Below are 19,249 nucleotides of genomic sequence, written 5' to 3' on the forward strand. Positions count from 1 at the left end.
TATGAGGTGGATTGATTCAGTGACTGGGATAATTGGGATGGGAGTGTCAGAGACAGTGCGATTGGCACAGGACAGAGTGGAGTTTAGGGGTGTTGTACATAGGGTCGCTATGAGTCGCAGGCGACTCGACGGCACATTAACAACAACAACAACAACAACAGCTTTTCCATAGAGAAGGATGAGCAACCAACTCCTGTGTGATATCCTGACTCTGAAAAGCAGCTAGAGGGTCAGCTATAGGTTGGTTCCAACTCTACATAGCAACAAGTGGTAAGAAGCTGCACTGCAGTCCCAGTGTCATGTGGTTCAAATCCACCAACTGCTGCCCAGGAAAGGCAGTCTCCTCCCCTCCTCCCATACAATTTACTGCTTCTGAAAACCTGTTGTAGGGTCAGCTGTGGGTCAGTTCTCACTTGATGGCCAATTACATCTCTGTAGAAAGACGTGTGTGTGTGTGTGTGTGTGTGTGTGTGTGTGTGTGTGTGTGTGTGTTTTCCCAAATATAAGTCAAGGAACATTTTCTTGCTTAGTTTGGAATTTATATTGAAAAAAAAAGAAGACATTGGTAATCAGTTGCCTGTTCTCATGTGGATTTAGGAACTGAAGTTTACATTTCCATCCTCTCTGGGGTTGTGGAAACTCCCAGTTCAGAAACCAACTTTATTAAAAATAGTCACAAATGTATAATTCTCCAGAATTAAAACAGAAACAAACTGCTTTCAAGTCACCCAGGTACAATTTGAATGAAAAGATGAATTTATAATCCCAAAATTATAAAAGACAAAAGGGAATAATCAGTTATGAGTCATTGTTGATAGAATAGAACCTGTGACAGCTACAGGGAGAGTCTCAATTTTGCCACGTTAACATGATAAAGACATTTCCAATAGAACTAGCGTACAATAGAAGGATTGCCTTGCTAGGTCATTAACAGTCACTGGAATTGAATGGGCAAAGGAGACAGGACTTGCTGGAAATGTAACCTGAAGTCTTAGGCATTAGAATGGAGGTGTCTGTTACTATCTGCTTCCTTCTGGTCGTGAACTTCTGGTGGGCGAGGAGCAAGTGGTTGTGATCTCTGTGTCTTCTGTGAGTGAATGAATGTATGAACTATCATGACAACATTCTCTATTGTAAAGGGTGTTGTAATATAGATGCAAACAAAGAATACAGCCTTGTACTGGACCCTGAAGGGAGCTGAAGGTGTATGAGACTCATCCTTGCATACTGATCTGATCTTTGCACACTGGGCTGATCGTGGGGTCCAGAGGAGAAGGTGAGTCTGTGTAGGTGCTTATATATATGTAAGACACATACAGATAGGATTTGGGCTCACTTGAAAGGATCCTGGAAAGCTTAGGGAAGAGGGGACTGGCAGGAGGGCGACCGTCCAGAGGAGTCACGGGGAAAGGCATGGAGTGGGAGGCGCACCCCTTCAGGGGTGCCGTGGTGAAGGAATGGAAGGCAGGTCAGAAATGGTGAGGGTAGAGGTAGGGATCCGGCATGTCCAAGTTTCAAAAAAGCTGTCACCAAAGCACTTAATATCAGAAAGGCCTTAATTGAAAAGCAGCCTGACACAAGCTCAGAATTTCTCTTAAATAGAATTTTATCTTCAAGGATCAAATATATACTTCATAAATTACAAATGTGCCCCCCCCAAACACACAGGCTAATTAAATCTACTGAGATAACACGACATTTTGCTTAAGAGTTTTCTTTAGAGCTAGTCCTTACTATTGTTGTTCTTGATGCAGATGTTTAGTGTGAGAAAGAATAACGAGTGGGAAGCATGCTACAAGGACCCATACCTCATAGCCCTAGAATCCCACCATCTTGACTGTAGGATCAAGTCCCGGAGGTGGGGGGTGACTACTGCTCTTGGAAGCTGGCTCTGCAAATCTAAAAGTAGAGGTGAAAGCAGGAATATCATTGTGTGCAAGCATTGTTTGGGTGTATAGAATGCCAGACTGATACAAGGTCGGAGAATCTTTGTTGCTGACCAGGACGAATGAAGGAGATGGGGACATCAGGAAACGAGGGACAGAACAGAGAGTAAAGGCAGGGTGTACAGCTCCAAGGCTGCAGCCCCGAGCTTAGTCTCTCTTGCCTGTATATAATTATCAGGATCTAAGTCATAGAGAAAATACTTTACCAATTGGCTGTGTTTTTCTCTGCTGACCTTCTTTTGCTTATCTCAGGTACAAAGTGGCTAATGAGCAAACCGTTGGAAATAATGGGGGCTCCACAGGTCTGCCTGAATGCCTATCTCTTGTGATCTCTCTCAAGAGAAATACAGCCTTGTTTCGTGCCTTCTTCAGCTCCCAATTAAGCATTTGGTTTAACATTTGGCTTAACACCTGGATTCCCACAAATCTTCACTTGATAAAGAAGGAAACTGGAATCTTGGGAAGCTGAGTCACGGAGGCTCACTGACTGTGGCCAGAGAGTCAGTAAAGACAATAAAGCAAAACTAGAATTGAGATTGTGACACCACTTGCCATGGCTGGTGGACCAGCATTGTCATTGCTTAGGCTCTTACCTTGGGATCATATCTTGGGCTCTTTTAAGAACATATAAATCCTTCACTTATTGCTTCCATAACCCTGGAATATTCTTTCCCTCTATGAGCCTCAGTTTTTACATCTACAAAATGGAGATCATTCCACCTTCTTAGGAAGCTGTAACACAAAAGATCATATGGAAGGTCTGCATGCTAAGATGAAAACTGGGATTGAGTTTATGAGCAGGGCCAGTCCACATACATCTGTGGAGCATTTGAGGGTGGTGTGTCTGGGAGGCTTCCCGGAAGTAATAGTGTTTTTAGAGTTGATCCTGGTGGACACTGCCTTGTCTGCTTGTTGCCTCCGCAGGACCTTCATGTTCCCAATGAGGACCGCATCAAGCAGCTGCTGGGGCAGGATGCCTGGACCTCGCAGAAGAGCGAGCTGGCTGGCTTCTACCCTCGGCTCATGGCCAAGTCAGACACTGGCAAGATTGGTTTAATCAACCTGGGCAACACATGCTATGTGAACAGCATCCTTCAGGCCCTGTTCATGGCTTCTGAGTAGGTGCTGATTTCAGATTCCCCATCTGCTCTTGCTCTTCTTGGGGCTCCCTGGTGAGAAATGCACAGAGGTAGACTTGGGGATGATGTTGAAGAGAGTGGGTCTTGCATTACATTGTAAGCACGATTTCCTGGGGTCTGTGGCACATAAAGGGCAGGCAGGAGACCCCAGAGAAACATCAGCCGTTGCCCAAACTGTGGCTCAAGACTGATGGAAACTCATTAAGGGCCTTGAGGCCAGACCACACTGGGGATGGGGCCTGTTCTAGGTTTGTTGTCATCACTGACTTTTCTCCAGATGTGACACAAGAGAGCAAGTAGGAGATCAAGGGGTAATTGTGTCTTCAGGGTCGAGCTCCTACTAACTCTGGTATTGTTGTTACACACCATCGAGTTGGAACTGACTCTTAGCTAACTCTCCACTGGGTTTTCTGAGGCTGTAAATTGCACAGGAGATTGCCCATTTTCTCCCATGGAATGGCTGGTGGATTTGAACCACATACTTTTGTGTTGACAGCTCAGTTCCTTATCACTAGGCCACCCAAACTCTGTATTAGACATCTTTTTTTCAGAAAGTAATAGTGTAAGTAAGGTTCATTCTAGATGGGTCGTTGACCTCAAATTATTGACTAAAGGAGTTTCTTCTGAGCTTCCGGTTCTCAGTAGGAGAGGATGGAAGCTCATCTCTCAGACACCCTCAAGTGCTGCCTCTTGTGCTTGTCAGATTGTGGTGAAGTTCTGGTTATTTGATTTAGCTTTAAAATGTCCTAATCTGTTGCAAAGAATTACTTTTGTAAAATAGAATGAAAATAACTTATCAGAAAAATGACCATGTGCCTGTATAATAATAGCTATCCACACTCAAGCACTATAGAAGTTCTTAAGTGTTTATTCAGTTCTGAACTTGTCACGGACTGGCTGGGTGTCCCCACTTTGAGGCCCGTGGGTATTCCTCAGTGGGCTTTCTTTGGAGAAATTCATGACTGTCTGTCCACAGCTTCTTGTGGGAACTGGAACTAAACTGGGCCTGGCATCCAGCTTGTTTCAGAAATGTGGGTGTCAGAAGGAGCCTCCTTGTTGTAAGAGCAAACCCTGTGAGGAGGAGGCAGGCCTGCCTTGGCAGCGTTTCCTTCTCTTAGCATTTCCCTAGAGTGACTCCTACCTTCCTCATCTGCAGGCAGGGGAGTGGTAACGAAGGGTCCTCCCAACGACAAGGTTGCGCACATGGGGACACTGAGGTGATTCTGGATGACTCTGAAGGTCACTTCTTAGGGAAGCAGGGATAACAGTATGTGAGTGGCTGGTGATAATGACACAGATCTACAGTCGGCCAGAGTTCACACCTTAGAGCCCTGGGACCATAGGACCTGAGGACATCTGGATCTCTGAATCTGGGGTCCTGGGGTGTCTTAGTTAGAAGGAATTGCAGGGGTTACCTGGTTGAACCATTTGTTATCTAAACCCGCACACCCTGCCTCTGACCTCAGATAGTCCAAGCTGAGCTGTTCTCCTGACTCTGGCCTAGACCTGAGCTGGAAATTCCTGCTCTGCCCTTAGCCTGGAGCTCTGGTTTCCAGCAGGATGGGCATATAGAGGCTGCTTGGGTGCCATTATCTTACTCTGAGTATCCCTGCTTTGTTTTGAAGCTTCAGACACTGTGTGCTCCGTTTGACTGAGAACAACTCACAGCCCTTGATGACCAAGCTGCAGTGGCTCTTTGCTTTTCTGGAACACAGCCAGGTGAGCACAGAGGGGGTAGGAAGGGGTCACAACGTAGACCCGTCTTCCCAGCATGACACCCTTCACCTCCCCTATGCCCTGCCTGCACCTGCTGTAAGCTCTCACTTCTTGGGTTAAGTGACTGAGTTCTAGTCCAGGTTCTTGGGTTAAGTGACTGAGTTCTAGTCCAGGTTTATACACAAAGCCCACTGGGCCAGTTCAATGTCCTTATAGGCCAGGAGAAGGAGCTCTGGTGGCATAGTGTGTTTGGTTTTGAATTGATAATGAAAAGGCCAGTGATCTGAATCTGACAGCTGCTTCTCAGGAGAAAGATGAGGCAGCCTCTTATCTCAAAGATTTCCAGCCTTAGACACCAGATGGAGGTCCTATGACTCGGGCTGACATGATGGCAGCGGGTTTCCTATAGCCCAGGAGGGGTTTGTTCACTTGGCCTTCTCTTCTGCCCTAGTCTCTGCTACCTGTGATCCAGTCCTTTGTGCTTAGGTATTTGCTTCATTCACTCTGTCTTTAGCTGAACTCCCTCAATGCCCAGCGTGCTGCAGGTGTCAAGGATTCAAAGTGAAAAATATTGTCTCTTCCTAATAGACCCCAAAGCCCTTAGCCAGGCGTAATGCAGGGCCCTGGGCAGGGGAACTGAGGTGAGTACACTAGAGCCCCTGCCCTCCTGGAGCTAATTACATGGTTGGCAGCCAGACCTGCAGGGAGTGGGCATAGCACTTAAACAGGGAAACGCTGTGCAGGGAAACCGGAGAGGTGTATTAGGATGGAAGACGGAGCCTTGGGGCCATGTCGTGGAATGGGTGACAATGCTTCTAGAACTTGACTCTATAGGGAAGATTTTGATGGGCAGAAGGGTGTTTTGGTCAGAGGGAACGACAAGCAAAGACAGAAAATATGACATATGTCAGAAAAGAGCAAATTGCTCAAGGATTGAGCCCCTAGTTGTTAATCTTTATGAATCCAGATGCTGCCCAGATGTGTAGGCTTCATGGGATGGGATGGGTCAGGGCAATTAGGAAGGGAGGCCTTCAGTGAGGAAGCCAGGCAGTAAGGGGCAGAGTCCCCAGTCAACTCAGCCTCAGTGCTCTGAGAGCTGGTGGGTGAGCTGCCTCCCACCCCTAACTCAGTCTTTCACTGCCTCGGTCCCAGCGGCCTGCAATTTCCCCAGAGAATTTTCTCTCTGCTTCTTGGACACCTTGGTTCAGCCCTGGCACCCAGCAAGACTGCTCAGAGTACCTGAAGTACCTGCTGGATCGGTAAGTGAGGCTGGGGCTCCTGGCTCTGAGCAGGGGGTTCCAGGTCAGGTGAGGGTGCCTGGGAAGGCCCCACATCTCCACTAGTGCGCTTTCTTCCTGGCGATGAAAGAGCTGGGCTATGCTTGTGCACATATAGTGGAGCCTGGTGTGTGATAGGTATTGTGGTGGGAAGTTTGGGAAATACTGAATGGAAACATCCACGTGGGGGAGGGAAGATGGGTAAGTGTGGGTGTTTGCAGGCAGCTGTTTGCCTGAGTGTGTCCATGAGTTTGCATCTTTCTGCTCTGGGGGCATGTGCACACACACTTGGCAAGCCTTCATGCAGGCAGTGTGTGTACGTGAGCCATGCAGGTGAGGATAAAGCATGTACCTGGTGGTGTGAGTGCATGCAGCGTCCCGGCATGCATTGTGCGTGCATGCCTAAGCCTCCCTGCATATGCACGTCTGCACGTGACTCGGTGGGTGGCTGTGAACCGAGGCAGGTCAGAGATGGGCTGTGTGCACTACACGCCTGTGGCCCTGTGTTCCCTGTTGCAGGCTGCACGAGGAGGAGAAAACAGGCGCCAGGATCTGCCAGAAGCTCAAGCAGTCCAGCTCGCCGTCCCCACCCGAGGAGTCCCCGAGCCCAAGTTTGACTTCCGTGGAGAGAATGTTTGGCGGCAAGATTGTGACTCGGATATGCTGTCTGCAGTGCCTCCACGTCTCCTCCAGGGAGGAAGCCTTCACGGACCTCTCCCTTGCGTTTCCTCCGCCTGAGCGCTGTCGCCGGCGCCGCCTGGGCTCCGTAATGCTCCCGGCAGAGGAGATCCGAACCCGGGACCTCCAGCCACCACCCCAATCCCAGGCCCCAGGCCCAGAGGGTCAGAGGAGGCAAAGGAAACACTGCATCACAGGGGACGCCCCTCCCACGGGCCTGGACATCACCGGCCTGGGGTCCCTTGGGCCCGCTGGGCACAGCCGTGAGGAGGAGCCCCGGGAGAGGGAGGAGGAAGAGGAGGACCGGCACGAGGAGGAGAAGGAGGAGGCAGAGGAGGAGAAGGAAGAAAGGGCAAAGGAGAAGGAGGGGGAGAAGGAGAAAGAGGCGGAGAAGGAAGAAGAGAAGGTGGAGAAGGAGAAGGAGAAGGAGGCAGAGAACGAGAAGGAGAAGGACGAGGACAGCTCTGGGCCTGGCGCCCGCAGGGACATGACCCGCCCTGCGGAGCAGCTATGTGGCCCCGAGGGCTCCCGCTCCGTCCTGGACCTCGTCAACTACTTCCTGTCCCCCGAAAAGCTGACAGCGGAGAACCGCTACTACTGCGACTCGTGCGCCTCCCTGCAGGACGCGGAGAAGGCGGTGGAGCTGAGCCAGGGCCCGCGCTACCTCATCCTCACGCTGCTGCGCTTCTCCTTCGACCTGCGCACCATGCGGCGCAGGAAGATCCTGGACGATGTGGCCATCCCGCTGCTGCTGCGCCTGCCGCTGGCCGGGGGCCGGGGCCAGGCCTATGACCTGTGCAGTGTCGTGGTGCACTCGGGCGTGTCCTCGGAGAGTGGCCACTACTACTGCTATGCCCGAGAGGGGGCTGCCCGCCTGCCTCCTCCTCTGGGAACGGCCGACAGGCCAGAGCCCGAGAACCAGTGGTACCTGTTTAATGACACCAGAGTGTCCTTCTCCTCCTTTGAGTCTGTCAGCAACGTCACCTCCTTCTTCCCCAAGGACACAGCCTATGTGCTCTTTTATCGGCAGCGGCCTGGGGAAGGGCTGGAAGCTGGGCCTGGCTCCCCCAGGGTGCGGGCTGAGCCCACCCTTCATAAAGACTTGATGGAAGCCATTTCCAAAGACAACATCCTTTACCTGCAGGTGAGCAAACCCATCAGGATCTTTGATCTGATCTCACATGAATATGGGCGGTCCGGTCCCTTCTCAACTGGCTTGCTGTCATTGTTAGGTGCCATTGCATGGACTCTGAGCCCTAGCCACCTCTGTGTCCAGCAGATGGATACCTTGCCGGGTTCTGGTCCACCCTTTTGTAGGCTCCACTATGCATAAGCCAGCTGCTGCTGCAGTCATTGTTTCAGTTCGTCTTGTTGAAGATCTTCCCTTTCGCTGACCCTCCACCTGGAAATAGAAGCACGATATTCCCTTCCGAGGACTAGCTTCTCTTGATAACATGCCCAAGTATGTGAGACACAGTTTCACCACTCTTCTCTCAAAGGAGCACTCTGATTGTACTTTTTCCAAGATTGGTTTGTACTTTTGGCTGTCTCTGGCATATTCCAGGGTGCTCTGGTGGCTCAGTGGTAAGGAAATGGCCTGCCAACACAAAGATAAATGGTTCGAATCTACCAGCTGCTCCACGGGGGAAAATAGGTCACTCTCCTCCCATGCAATTTACTACCTTTGAAAACCTGCTAAAGGGTTAGCTATGAGTTAGATCTGAGTTGATGGTACACAACATCATAGTATATTCAGTATTCTTCAACAACATAATTTAAAAGCATCAATTCTTACATCTTCCTTATTCATTGCCCAACTTTTAAAAAAATTTTTTTTTATTGCCCAACTTTTAATGCATATCAAGCAATTGAAATTACCATGACTTAGGCCAAGACACCTTCATCTTTAAATTGACATCCTTACTCTTTAGCACTTTAAAAGAGATTCTTGGTAGCAGATTTGTCCAATGCAACATGTCTTTTGACTTCTTGAATGCTGCTTCCATGGATTTTGATCATGGAAATCATTGAAAACGTAAGTCTTTTCTCCATTTCTAACAATGTTGCCTATTGGTCCAGTTGTGAGCATGTTTGTGTTCTTAATGCTGAAGTGTAATCCATGTCGAAGGCATATAGTTTTTTTATCTTCTTCATTAAGTACTTCAAGTCTTTGTTACTTTCAGCAAGGAAGGTTATATCCTTTGCATAATGTAGGTTGTTGATAAGTCTTCTTCCAATCCTAATGCCACAGCCTTCACAGAGTCCAGCTTCTCAGATCATTTGATCAGCATATAGATTAAACAGGTATGGTGAAGGGGTCCAACCCTGATGCACACCTTCCTTGTTCTGCTTGAATGGCTGCTTCTTGGTTCTTGGACAGGTTCTACATAAGCACAGTTACCTGTCCTGCACTCCCCAGCCTTCTCAGTGTTATCCATAATTTATCATTATCTCCACAGCCAAATGCCTTTGCATGGTCAATAAAACACATGTGGGGAGCTCTGGTGGCCTAGTGGCAAGAAACTGCACTGCAATCCCAGAGGAACACGGTTCGAATCCACCAGATGCTCTGCCGAAGAAGGAGGCGCAATATCCTCCTGTACCAGTCAGATCTGATTTGACGGTACACGCACACAAAATAAAAAAAATTAAAAAAAAAACAACAAAAAACCACATGTAAACATCTTTCTGTGTTTCCTGCTTTTAACAAAGATCCATCTGGCATTAGCAATGATATCCCTTGTTTCATACCCTCTGCTGAATCCAACTTGAATTTCTGGCCACTCCTCATCTCTGTATTGCTTCAGCAATTTTTTAATAATCTTAAGCAAGATAATACTTGCATGTGATATGGATCATGTTATTTGATAGTTTCTAAATCCTGTTGGATCACCTCTTTTGGGGGGTGGATTGAGAATGGCCAAATTTATTAATCTCTTCTTGTCTGTTGGTCAAATAGCTATCTTTCAAATTTCTTGGTGTAGATGAGTAAGCACATTCAGGGCTGCATCTGTTTGCTGAAATTCTCTATTAATATTCTATCAGTTCTTAGAGTCTTATTTTTTTTTCAATGCCTTCATGTTAGCATGGACTTCTTCCATGAGTACCATTGGCTCTAGATCATATACTACTTTCTGAAATGATTGTTATATACTGTAGAGTGAGAAACAACTCAAAGCTGATCCCCTAGAGGGTTTTCAGAGGCTGCAGATCACATGGGAGGAGATTGTCTGTCTTTCTCTCATGGGGGATTTGAATCAGGGGCCTTTGAGTCAGCAGTGAAATTCCCTGCCACTAGGGCACCTGAGCTCCCTTTCTTAAATGATTAATGTACATTTCTTTTTGAAACAGTGAAACACGTCTTCCATCTTTTGCTACTTCCTGACTTATTTAGTATTTTGTTCATAGAATACTTCAGCATTGCAGCTTAAAGTTTGAATGTTTTCAGTCTTTTAATTTTATATTAGTTTGCTTACCACATTGGTACACACTGTGTTCACACTCTCCTTCATTTATATTGTGTTTCATATAATCATTCCCATTCTTCATGTTTTATATAATCAGTCACCATTGAGCTATGCCTACCATTACCCTGTCTTTCTTCCCTTTTGGTTTTCTAGTTCCAGTTCTTGGCACATTTTGTTATATTTTGCTTTGCCTTCACAAACTGCCCCTTGAAATCTCCCATACAGCTCTCTTATTTCATCATTTATGCAAGTTTCACAGTCTTTTCTAACAGTCTTTTGGGTTTTTTGGTCCTTGTTTTTTAGATGACCTTTTTGCTTTCTTCATGTATCTTGTTATCCCACAACTTGTCCAGTCTTTGATCATTAGTGTTCAAAGCATTAAATCTGTTCTTGTGATAGAGTTTAAATTTAAGTGGGATATACTCAAGGATACAATTTTGTTGTCATGAACTTGTTTTAATTCTCTTCAGTTTTAGTGTTGCTTTGTAAGTGAACACTTGATGGTCTGTGCTACAGCTGGCCTCTGGCCTTGTTCTGACTAGTAAATTTTGGCTTTTCCACCATCTTTCCACAGATGTAGTCATTTTGACTTCTGTGTAGTCCATGAGATGAGATCACTATGTATAGTTGCCACTTATGTTTTTTAAAAAAGGTATTTACATCTGGTGGCCTAGTGGCAAGAAGCTGCACTGCAATCCCAGAGGTACATGGTTCAAATTCACCAGATGCTTTGCTGGAGAAGGAGGGGCAATCTTCAGATCCAATTTGAAAATGCACACACACACACACACACACACACACACTTTTAAAAAAATATTTACAATGAATAAATCATTGTATAAAATTGTATCATACATTTTCTGGCCTCATTTCTGCCATAGAGGCTATATTTTCCAACTATTGATCCTTTTTTCTTTCTAACTTTTGCATTCCAGCCACCAGTTATTATTGTTACATCTTGATTGACCAGCTTAGACAAGCTGCTTCTCTTTGAGTTTCTTCCTTTTTGCTTGTATCTGTCTTCCCACTCTGTTTATTGTGGTTATTAGAGACAAGGAACCAAATGTGTAGTTATTCTGCAGCACTTTTGATAAGCATGTGGGAAGAGGCCCAGAATGTAAGAATGCACAGTAAAAGCAGGGAGAGAAGGCTTCTCAGGGTGGGGGTGTGTGTGCACTGGACCCTGAGTGAACCAATAGAACTACGCCTTTGACTTCACTTATATTGGAAATATTTAGCAAATAGAACAATAACAGTTCTGACCTACACTTACTTAATTGTGATCATGTGAAACCTAGGCTTAGCCCAAGAAGCTGCTGTCCAAACACAGCAAGGAACACTGCATGGTTTTAAAATCAAGAAAGGTGTGTGGCAGGTCTGTATCCTTTCTTCATACCTATACAGTCTGCATGCTGAACAAATAGTTTGAGAGGCTGGACTTTATGAAGAAGAGTGTGACATCAGGGTCAGAGGAAGACTCATCAACAACGTGCATTAATATAGATGACACAGCCTTGCTTGCCCAAAAGCAAAGAGGATTTAAAATGCTTGTTGCAGAAGATCAGGAATGACAGCCTTCAATATGGATTATATCCCAATGTAAAAAAGACAAAAACCATCACTAGGTCAAAAGGCAACATTATGATAGATAGGGAGAAGACTGAAATTGTCAACAGTTTCCTCTTGCTTGGATTCACAATCAACACCCTTGGAACCAGCAGGCAAGAAATCAAAAGTCTTTTTGTATTGAGCAAATCTGCTATCAAGGACCTCTGTAAGGTGTTCAGGAGCAATGATGCCAGCTTAAAGATTAAGGTGTATCTGATTTCAGTCCTAGAAATTTCAGTTACTTATTAGGTAACTGAAAGTTGGGCATGAGTAAGGAAGACAGAAGAATCTATGCCTTTGAGTTATAGTGGTGGAGAATAGTATTGAAGGTCCCATGGACTGCCGAAAGAACAAATATGTCTTGGAGAAAATGCAGCCAGGGTGCTCCTTGGAGGCAAGGATGGTGAAGCTTCATCTCATGTATTTTGTTCATGTTGTTAGGGCGGGCCAGTCTTTGGAAAAGGGCATCATATTTGAAAGTTGGAGGGTCAGTGAAAGAGAGGAAGACCCTCAGCAACATTGATTGGCACAGTAACAACGGGCTTAAGTATATGTATCAGAGATGATGAGGATGACCTAGGATAGGGCAGAGGTCACTGTTCATAGTTGACAGCACCTAACAACAACAACTAGCTATAAATAATGAGACTGGCTGTACTGGGTCCTATAGATACCACACTTGGAGTGAGTGTTGTATGTTAGAAAGGCAGACTTTGGGGTGGGGCTGTGGGGACCCCAGGCCCATTTTCACATTTCTAATGTGGTGTCCAGGCAGAGGCGGAGCTAGTGATGGGGAATCTGGCTGAGGAGGGCCTCAGCTCAGTAGGAAGAGGAACTTTCTGGCATCTGAGTCCTCTCCTGGAGCCTCTGGCGGCAGTGAGCTGGACAGCTGCTAAGCAGGAGGCCTGTGGAGAGCTTCCCATGTGGGGTGGCCTGGCCCTCTAGGTGTCTCTGCCTGACCACATCAAGTCCTGTCTGCAATTCAGTGTAGTGTAAGTTTCTTTCCTCTGAAGGACGGGGAGTTTCCAGTGGGGGTGGGGGCAGATTTCAAAGCCTGGCTTCAGCTTTGTGGAGAGGTGGGTCTGTCCCACCTAGCCCAACACTTCGCTCCAGCACCCCAGGGCGGAGCTGTGTGTTCAACCCTGAGGGCCAGAGGAGGCACTCAGGAGGGTGTGCTGAGTGGCTGTGCAGCAGGGGTGAAGGGGGGACTCTGCAAAAACGCACAGTAGGAGCAGGCAGAGGATGCGGCGCAGGGTGAGTCTGAGTGTTAAACTTCTTCCCTGTCCTCACAGAAACATCCATTTGTGTTCTCAGGAGCAGGAGAAGGAGGCCCGGAGCCGGGCGGCCTATATCTCTGCACTGCCCGCATCTCCATCCTGGGGGCGGGGCTTTGACAAAGACAAGGATGAGGACGAAGGCTCTCCAGGAGGCTGCAACCCCGCAGGTGGCAACGGCGGTGACTTCCACAGACTTGTCTTCTAAGGCGAGCCCTGTCCCCCAGCCTGCTCCTGCCTGTGGGGACACCACAGCCAGCCTCCGGAGAGGCCTTGACTGCTTTCTCTTCAGAACCAGCCAGGGAGCCCGGGTTCTAGGCAGAGGTGGTTAGCCAGATGGGATGTGAAGAGGGCTGTCAAGGGAGGCTGTGTCTGAGGGTCTGCAGGTAGAGCCTTCTAAGGGCAGAGAAGATGGAGCAGGAACTTCTGGGACATTGGTCTCTGACTGGAAGGGTAGGTATACTGTAATATGGAAGGGAGACCCAAGCTCCCTAAATGGGTCTCAGGCCCTGATACTGCAATCAGTCCCATTAAGGATTTACACCCAAGTGTCCTGGCCAACTTGGATCTGCTTAGATGGACACTCTGGGCTTGGCTCTCCCCCACCCCCACCCCCAGCCCCAGCCCCTTGCTCTTCTAGCAAGCTCCCCTGTATTCCAGATAGTGGAATATAGGATTAAGTTCAGGAAAAAGGGCTGGACCTACCAGCTCTCATTGTCTGCCATCTAGTAGCATTTCCCTGCCAGCTCCTTTCAGGTAGCTGCCCTGCTCCATAGTAACAAAAGCAGAGCAGGATCCAAACCCTTGCACAAAGGGGGCTGTGTGCCACACCTCTGGCCTTCCCCTTGTCTTTCTGCCTCAATTGTACCCAAATGGCAGGGCCGGGAAACCCTGGGTTACAGAAGGGTTTTCAGAAGTAGCCCATGCAGTGAGCTGCCTTGTGTGGGTGCCAGTACCGACCACTTTTCTGAGAAGAGTGTAGGTGAGAAGCAGCTTGTCATAGGATCAGACACTCCGACTTGCATCTGGTCTTACTCCTTCACCTCTCCGCCTCCCCTACAGCAAACAATGATTCTTAGTGGGGAGGATAGGCCCCCTCAGAGTGGGAGGTCCTATCCCCCCCCCACCAGCCTGCCTCAGTGCCTGAGATGCCACTATTTGCATCCCCTTCTGGTTAAGACAGAGTCCTTATTTTACTGCAGATGTTTTGTGTTTCTCCAGAAGCCGTTGTCTGTTCTGAGGAAAGCTGGCTGGCTCAGCTCCTCTGGTCAGTTGGACACTGTCATGCTGGCAGCACAACTGGGTCACTGATGGTGACCCCAAGAAGTGGATGGTGTGGGCTTGATGGAAAGCACATGTTCATCTTGTGTGCCCTGACACTGCTGTGGCCTCTTCTGAACCGCAAGGTACCCAGGTTTCAGACAGGAATAAAATAAGTTCTCTCGAACCTTCTGAGATGTCATCCTTCAGTGTCTCAGGGGTTGTGATGTCCGACTTTACTGCTGGCTTGCTGACCACCTCTGGGAAGTAAAGAGGGTGGGGGCTTTTTCATTCTCCAAGACTTGAGGGACACTTCCCTCCCTGGACCCTCGGCTCTGAGTGAATGGGAAAATAGGCTCCCTGCCCCTGTTGACTTGTGAGGTGCACCATGAGTGGAGAGAGCTCCCCCTCCCTGCCCACGTAAATAGAGGTGCTGTGTTGATGAAGGTGGGGACTGACTAGTGCTGGGCCAGCTGGTGCCTCAGATGCTGAGACCAGGCACCTGCAGAGGGAAAGAGGACCTTTGTCCTGAAGTGCTGCCCTGAGCAGCAGTGTGAAGCCTTTTGTGTTTGAGGGGCTGAAGCACTGTTTGGGGAGCTACTTTTTAGGATGCCATGGAGAAGATTCACCTATCAAGTGAGGCTAAAGCGCTGATACTGGGATTTTTCAGACTTAGTGTTCCCCAATTACTGTACGCCCCACAAATGCCTGCTGCCAATACCGCATCCTTCCTGCTTCCCTCCGGAGAGCTGGCAGGGAGGAGGAAGAGGGCTGTGGCCTCCCTGGGCTGGACCTGCACATTGGCCTAGGTCCAGCCTTGTGTGCAGGACCCTCTCTGCACTCATCCTTCCACACCTGCAAGGAAACACAGGCCGAGGCGAGAGAGTGACCAGGGCTTCGGGGCCTCCTATGCTGGGGTAAAGAGTTGGCCCAAATCTGGACTCTCAAGATGTCAGACCTTAGGGACCAGTGAAAGTGGACCAGAGGTGACGGTCTCTTTGAGGGTGAATTGTGCTCAGAATATGTCTCTGGACACCTAGTCCAGTGCACCTTTAAGGAAGATGAACTGGCAGATAAGATTACAGTTTCTGACTGAGGGAGCTCCGGTGGCCTAGCGGGTAAAGGTACACAGACTGAATGCACCAGCTATTCTGAGGAAGAAGGACGGGCAGTCTCCTCCCATACGATTTACAGCATCGGATAATCCAATCCACCGGAGGGTCAGCCATGCGTCAGTCAGTTCTAACTTGATGACATGTACCACCACCATTTGACAGATTAGGAAAATAGACTCTAAAATTCAAAGGATTCTTCCTCACAAGATTAAGTACCCAGTTACTTCTTTTCAAGTGAAAGTTGAGATTGTAAGCACACTCTTCTGGGTTCTGAGGAGCAAGGGTTCTGAAATGACTTGTTGAGTGTGTGTATTTCAGTGTCCTTGAGGCAGGGCAGTGGCTGTCAACCCTTCGGTAAGCCCCACCCTGGGATTGGAGCCTGAAGAGTCCATTCACCCCTCCCTCAGGCAAGGCCACTCCACAGTCCTCTCCAGTTAGCATTTCTAAGGACTTTATTGTTGTCCTGGTCCAACACCACAGTAAAAAGGGACCTGAAGCTCCAGGCCTGGTACCATGTGTCACCACAGCAAAAACATTACCCACGTCAACATGTTCCCACCCCACCCCCAGAGCTACTCACAAGATAAATATGTGTTACAAATTTTTTTAAAAGAAAAAAAAGAATAAATTAATAACTTAAGTGATTAGGCACCAACAGTGATTTGAGAAATTAAACATCGATTTTAAATGGCAACAGGACAAAAACTCAAGATGGGGCTTCTACTAGCCCATTATTTTCTCTTCCTGACAGCAACAATTCTGTGCGAAATAATTCTAAATTTCAAGACACATAACCAACAAATACACAAGAACACACACCACCAAATGTCACAGGACAGCCTGAATCTCTAATGAGCCTCTCAGCAGGCAGCCCATTGTGGTCTGGGCCCCCGAAGAATTTGTCCAAGGAAGATGGCCCCAGTAGGAGGCTTCTTTAGATGCAGGCAGCCAGCCTTGCACCCCCTCTGCTCCCACTGTACAGAAGGCGGCTCAGAGAAGGGGAAGGGAGAGCCAATTTTCCTCCTGCCGTGTACTTTCACAGGGGTGTGGTGGGGAAGGGTTGGTCGTGGTGAGGGCTTAGGGCCTTAGGTCAAGTGGCAAGTAAAGGGGCCATAAGGGCAGACTGGGGTTGAGCCTAGGCTCCAATAACTTCAGAATATTTGTGCTTCTGTCCAGGGAACAGGGCATATTTGAAGGGTTCAAATACGGAAGTTATAAAAAAACCAAGTCAAGGAGGGAACTGGGCAACCTGGCTAAGGCTCTTCCTGAGGCAGCTGAGCGTCAGTCCACCTAATCCAGCTACACTTTAAGAGACAGGCATCCTGTCCTTCCCTCCTCTCTCTGTCCCTACTCCACTGGGGTGGAGTTAGAAGTGGGAGAGGGGAGCTGCTGCTCTGGGGAGCCCTAGACAGGATGAGTCCTTACAGACTCTACTAGGTGTCAGTGCATCTCCACTGTGGGGTCTCAGACCCAGCCAGGCCTCCAGGAGAGGTCACCTTTGATCCACCTACTGGAGCCAACACGGCTGGCAGTCTGGAGCTTGTATATCTCTGCATTTCCTTTTCTCTGAAATTTCCTCTTCTCTTGCACTTTTTCCATTTCTACCTTCAGTTCCATCCTAAGAGTTCTGGCAGTTAGAGGAACCAGGTGCTGGCAGGCAGCCTCCTTGGAGATGATGTCTGAGCACCTCTGTCTCTGAAGACTCTCAGCCGTTCCATTGGCACCAGGCTACACTAGAAAGGGCTAATGTGTGTATGGCACCCTGGCATCAAGAGGGGAGGCTCAGCTGGGGCCGGAAACAAGGGTATCAGTGCCTGGGCTCACTACAGGCTTCTGGGGCTGGGCAGAGCGGACCAGGACGCTGCTCACCTGCCGTGGCAGCCATCCTCCCCCCACCACTTTAACTCTGGGTACACAGAGCCACAGGCCTGCCACTCCTCAATTTCTGCACCTATAGTCCCAAAGGTCTTTTGTTATCAAAACACAAAGCTTTCCAAGTTGCTCTTTTTTTCAGAAATCTACCTTGCTTTTTATCTTCCACCACTTCTGTGCACTTTCCCACTCCTACTTCTGGCACCGACCTCCCTCATGGCTGACCCTCCAGTGGGTTTTCAGAGGCTTTAAATCCCATGGGGGGGAGACTGCCCGACCTATCAGCATGGAGCTGCTGACAGATTTGAACTGCCTGCCTTTGGGTTGGCACCGCAACTCCTTACCATTAGACCATTATAGAAGGAGTATTCTTTTTCTGCATGCCATCAGTATTTTAGGTTTCTCTCTTACAGCCATTACTAATATCACATGTCCTTGTCTCTTTCTTACTTGACTGTGACCTTCTCAAGGGACAAGTCTGAGGAATTCCTGTGGCCTTAGTACGTGGCCCTCATCATTGGCTAGAACAGCCATTAATACTATGTTCCTCTGGGCTGATGCGAGGATATGAGGAGTTACTGTGGGGGAGTAACTGTTCTCAGGATGGAACGTCTCAGGGAGCGGGCAGGCCACTGGTCTGGTGATGTGGGTGTGTTTGCGCACATGTAGAAGAACAGGAATCGAAAGAGATGTGGTAGCCATACCCATCAAACATAGTGGGATGGAATTTTTTTACGGGGAGAAGAATGTTCACCCCTGGGTAGGATAAAATATCCGAATGACTGCCCAGATGTCTATGGAACTCTTGAAAATTTACTGAAGAACTGTCAACTTGAAAACTCAGATACTCTGTAAGCTTCCAAGACAGAGCCGAGGCAATGCCCTACCTCTCAACAGCAGCTAAGAGGAAGACTGGGGTGCTAATCTGATAGCCTCCCAGGCTATAGAAGTAGAGGATTGCCTTGTCTTGTCCTTGTAGCCAAATCTGAGTGCAGCATGATGCGTGGAATGCTGTGGAGTAGCAGGCCCCAAGAGGGTTAGGTGAGGTAGTGAACACGTGAGGTCTGTCACCAGACCAGACATGCAACCTGTCCTGGAACCTGGCACAAAATCCAGCCAAATGCTACAGGCTACCAGCCATACATCCAGGCTATCTTCTGGGCACAGTTCCACCCTGCTTGTTCCCACAAATGGCTCACCTGTCCACCATCAGTCTTTGGAACTGCCTTCCTATTGCACCACTATGCACAAGGCTACACTTAGTAGCCTGAGCTACAGCTCAGTCTGTCCCTCTAGTCACTGAGCCATCTCCCAAAGCACTGCCCTGGGCACCCCATCGAGTTCTCACACTGCATTTCCTCACCATGGACATCGTGCAGCCTGGCCTTGCCTCTGCATCCCCTGCTCTGTCATGCTGCCTGTGCTCTCCTCTGATGCACAGTCCTGTGGTGACGTACTTGCAGCATCCACACACAGTCCTGCCCCGTGCTGGCTCCTGTCACGAGGAAGCCCTCTAATCCCTACATCACTTCCATCCTACGTGCCACACCCTCTGGTCCCACATCCCACTCCCACACACTGACGTTCTCCTCCCCTCACTGCACCCCCTGCCCTCTCTTACACCACAGCGGCATCAACCTGCACAGACCAAGCCTTATCTGTCATGGGCTCTCAGATGTGGGGACAGGGCTCTCCAGGAGAATGACTGGGAAGCATCAGAGGCTGGTAAAAGGAGCTTGTGATTCGAGAGTTCTAGAGACCCTGGCCCCACAGTGCCCTATCTCCCTGATTGCCTGGGCTCCAATCCCTGGTACTTCATCATCATTCTTCCCTTCTTTTCATCCTTTCTCCCTGCACCTTGCTCATTCTGCAAGGAGCTACAGTGCCACATCTGGGT

The 19,249-nt window shown here is 48.5% G+C and overlaps 1 protein-coding gene across 1 annotated transcript in view; it reads left to right on the forward strand.

Moving 5' to 3' along the window:
* Positions 1 to 13,313, forward strand: part of USP35 (ubiquitin specific peptidase 35) — a 31,438-nt gene extending 18,125 nt beyond the window's left edge. Inside the window, exons 6-10 of the mRNA XM_006882891.1 lie at positions 2,871 to 3,064; positions 4,711 to 4,804; positions 5,954 to 6,060; positions 6,598 to 7,900; positions 13,146 to 13,313. Coding sequence (XP_006882953.1) covers positions 2,871 to 3,064; positions 4,711 to 4,804; positions 5,954 to 6,060; positions 6,598 to 7,900; positions 13,146 to 13,313 — 1,866 coding nt within the window. The remainder of the gene's footprint in view (positions 1 to 2,870; positions 3,065 to 4,710; positions 4,805 to 5,953; positions 6,061 to 6,597; positions 7,901 to 13,145) is intronic.
* The last annotated feature ends 5,936 nt before the right edge of the window (positions 13,314 to 19,249 follow it).

This window comes from Elephantulus edwardii, unplaced genomic scaffold, assembly GCF_000299155.1.
Source record: "Elephantulus edwardii isolate Elephantulus edwardi_28Jun2011 unplaced genomic scaffold, EleEdw1.0 scaffold00025, whole genome shotgun sequence".
Taxonomy (NCBI): Eukaryota; Metazoa; Chordata; class Mammalia; order Macroscelidea; family Macroscelididae; genus Elephantulus; species Elephantulus edwardii.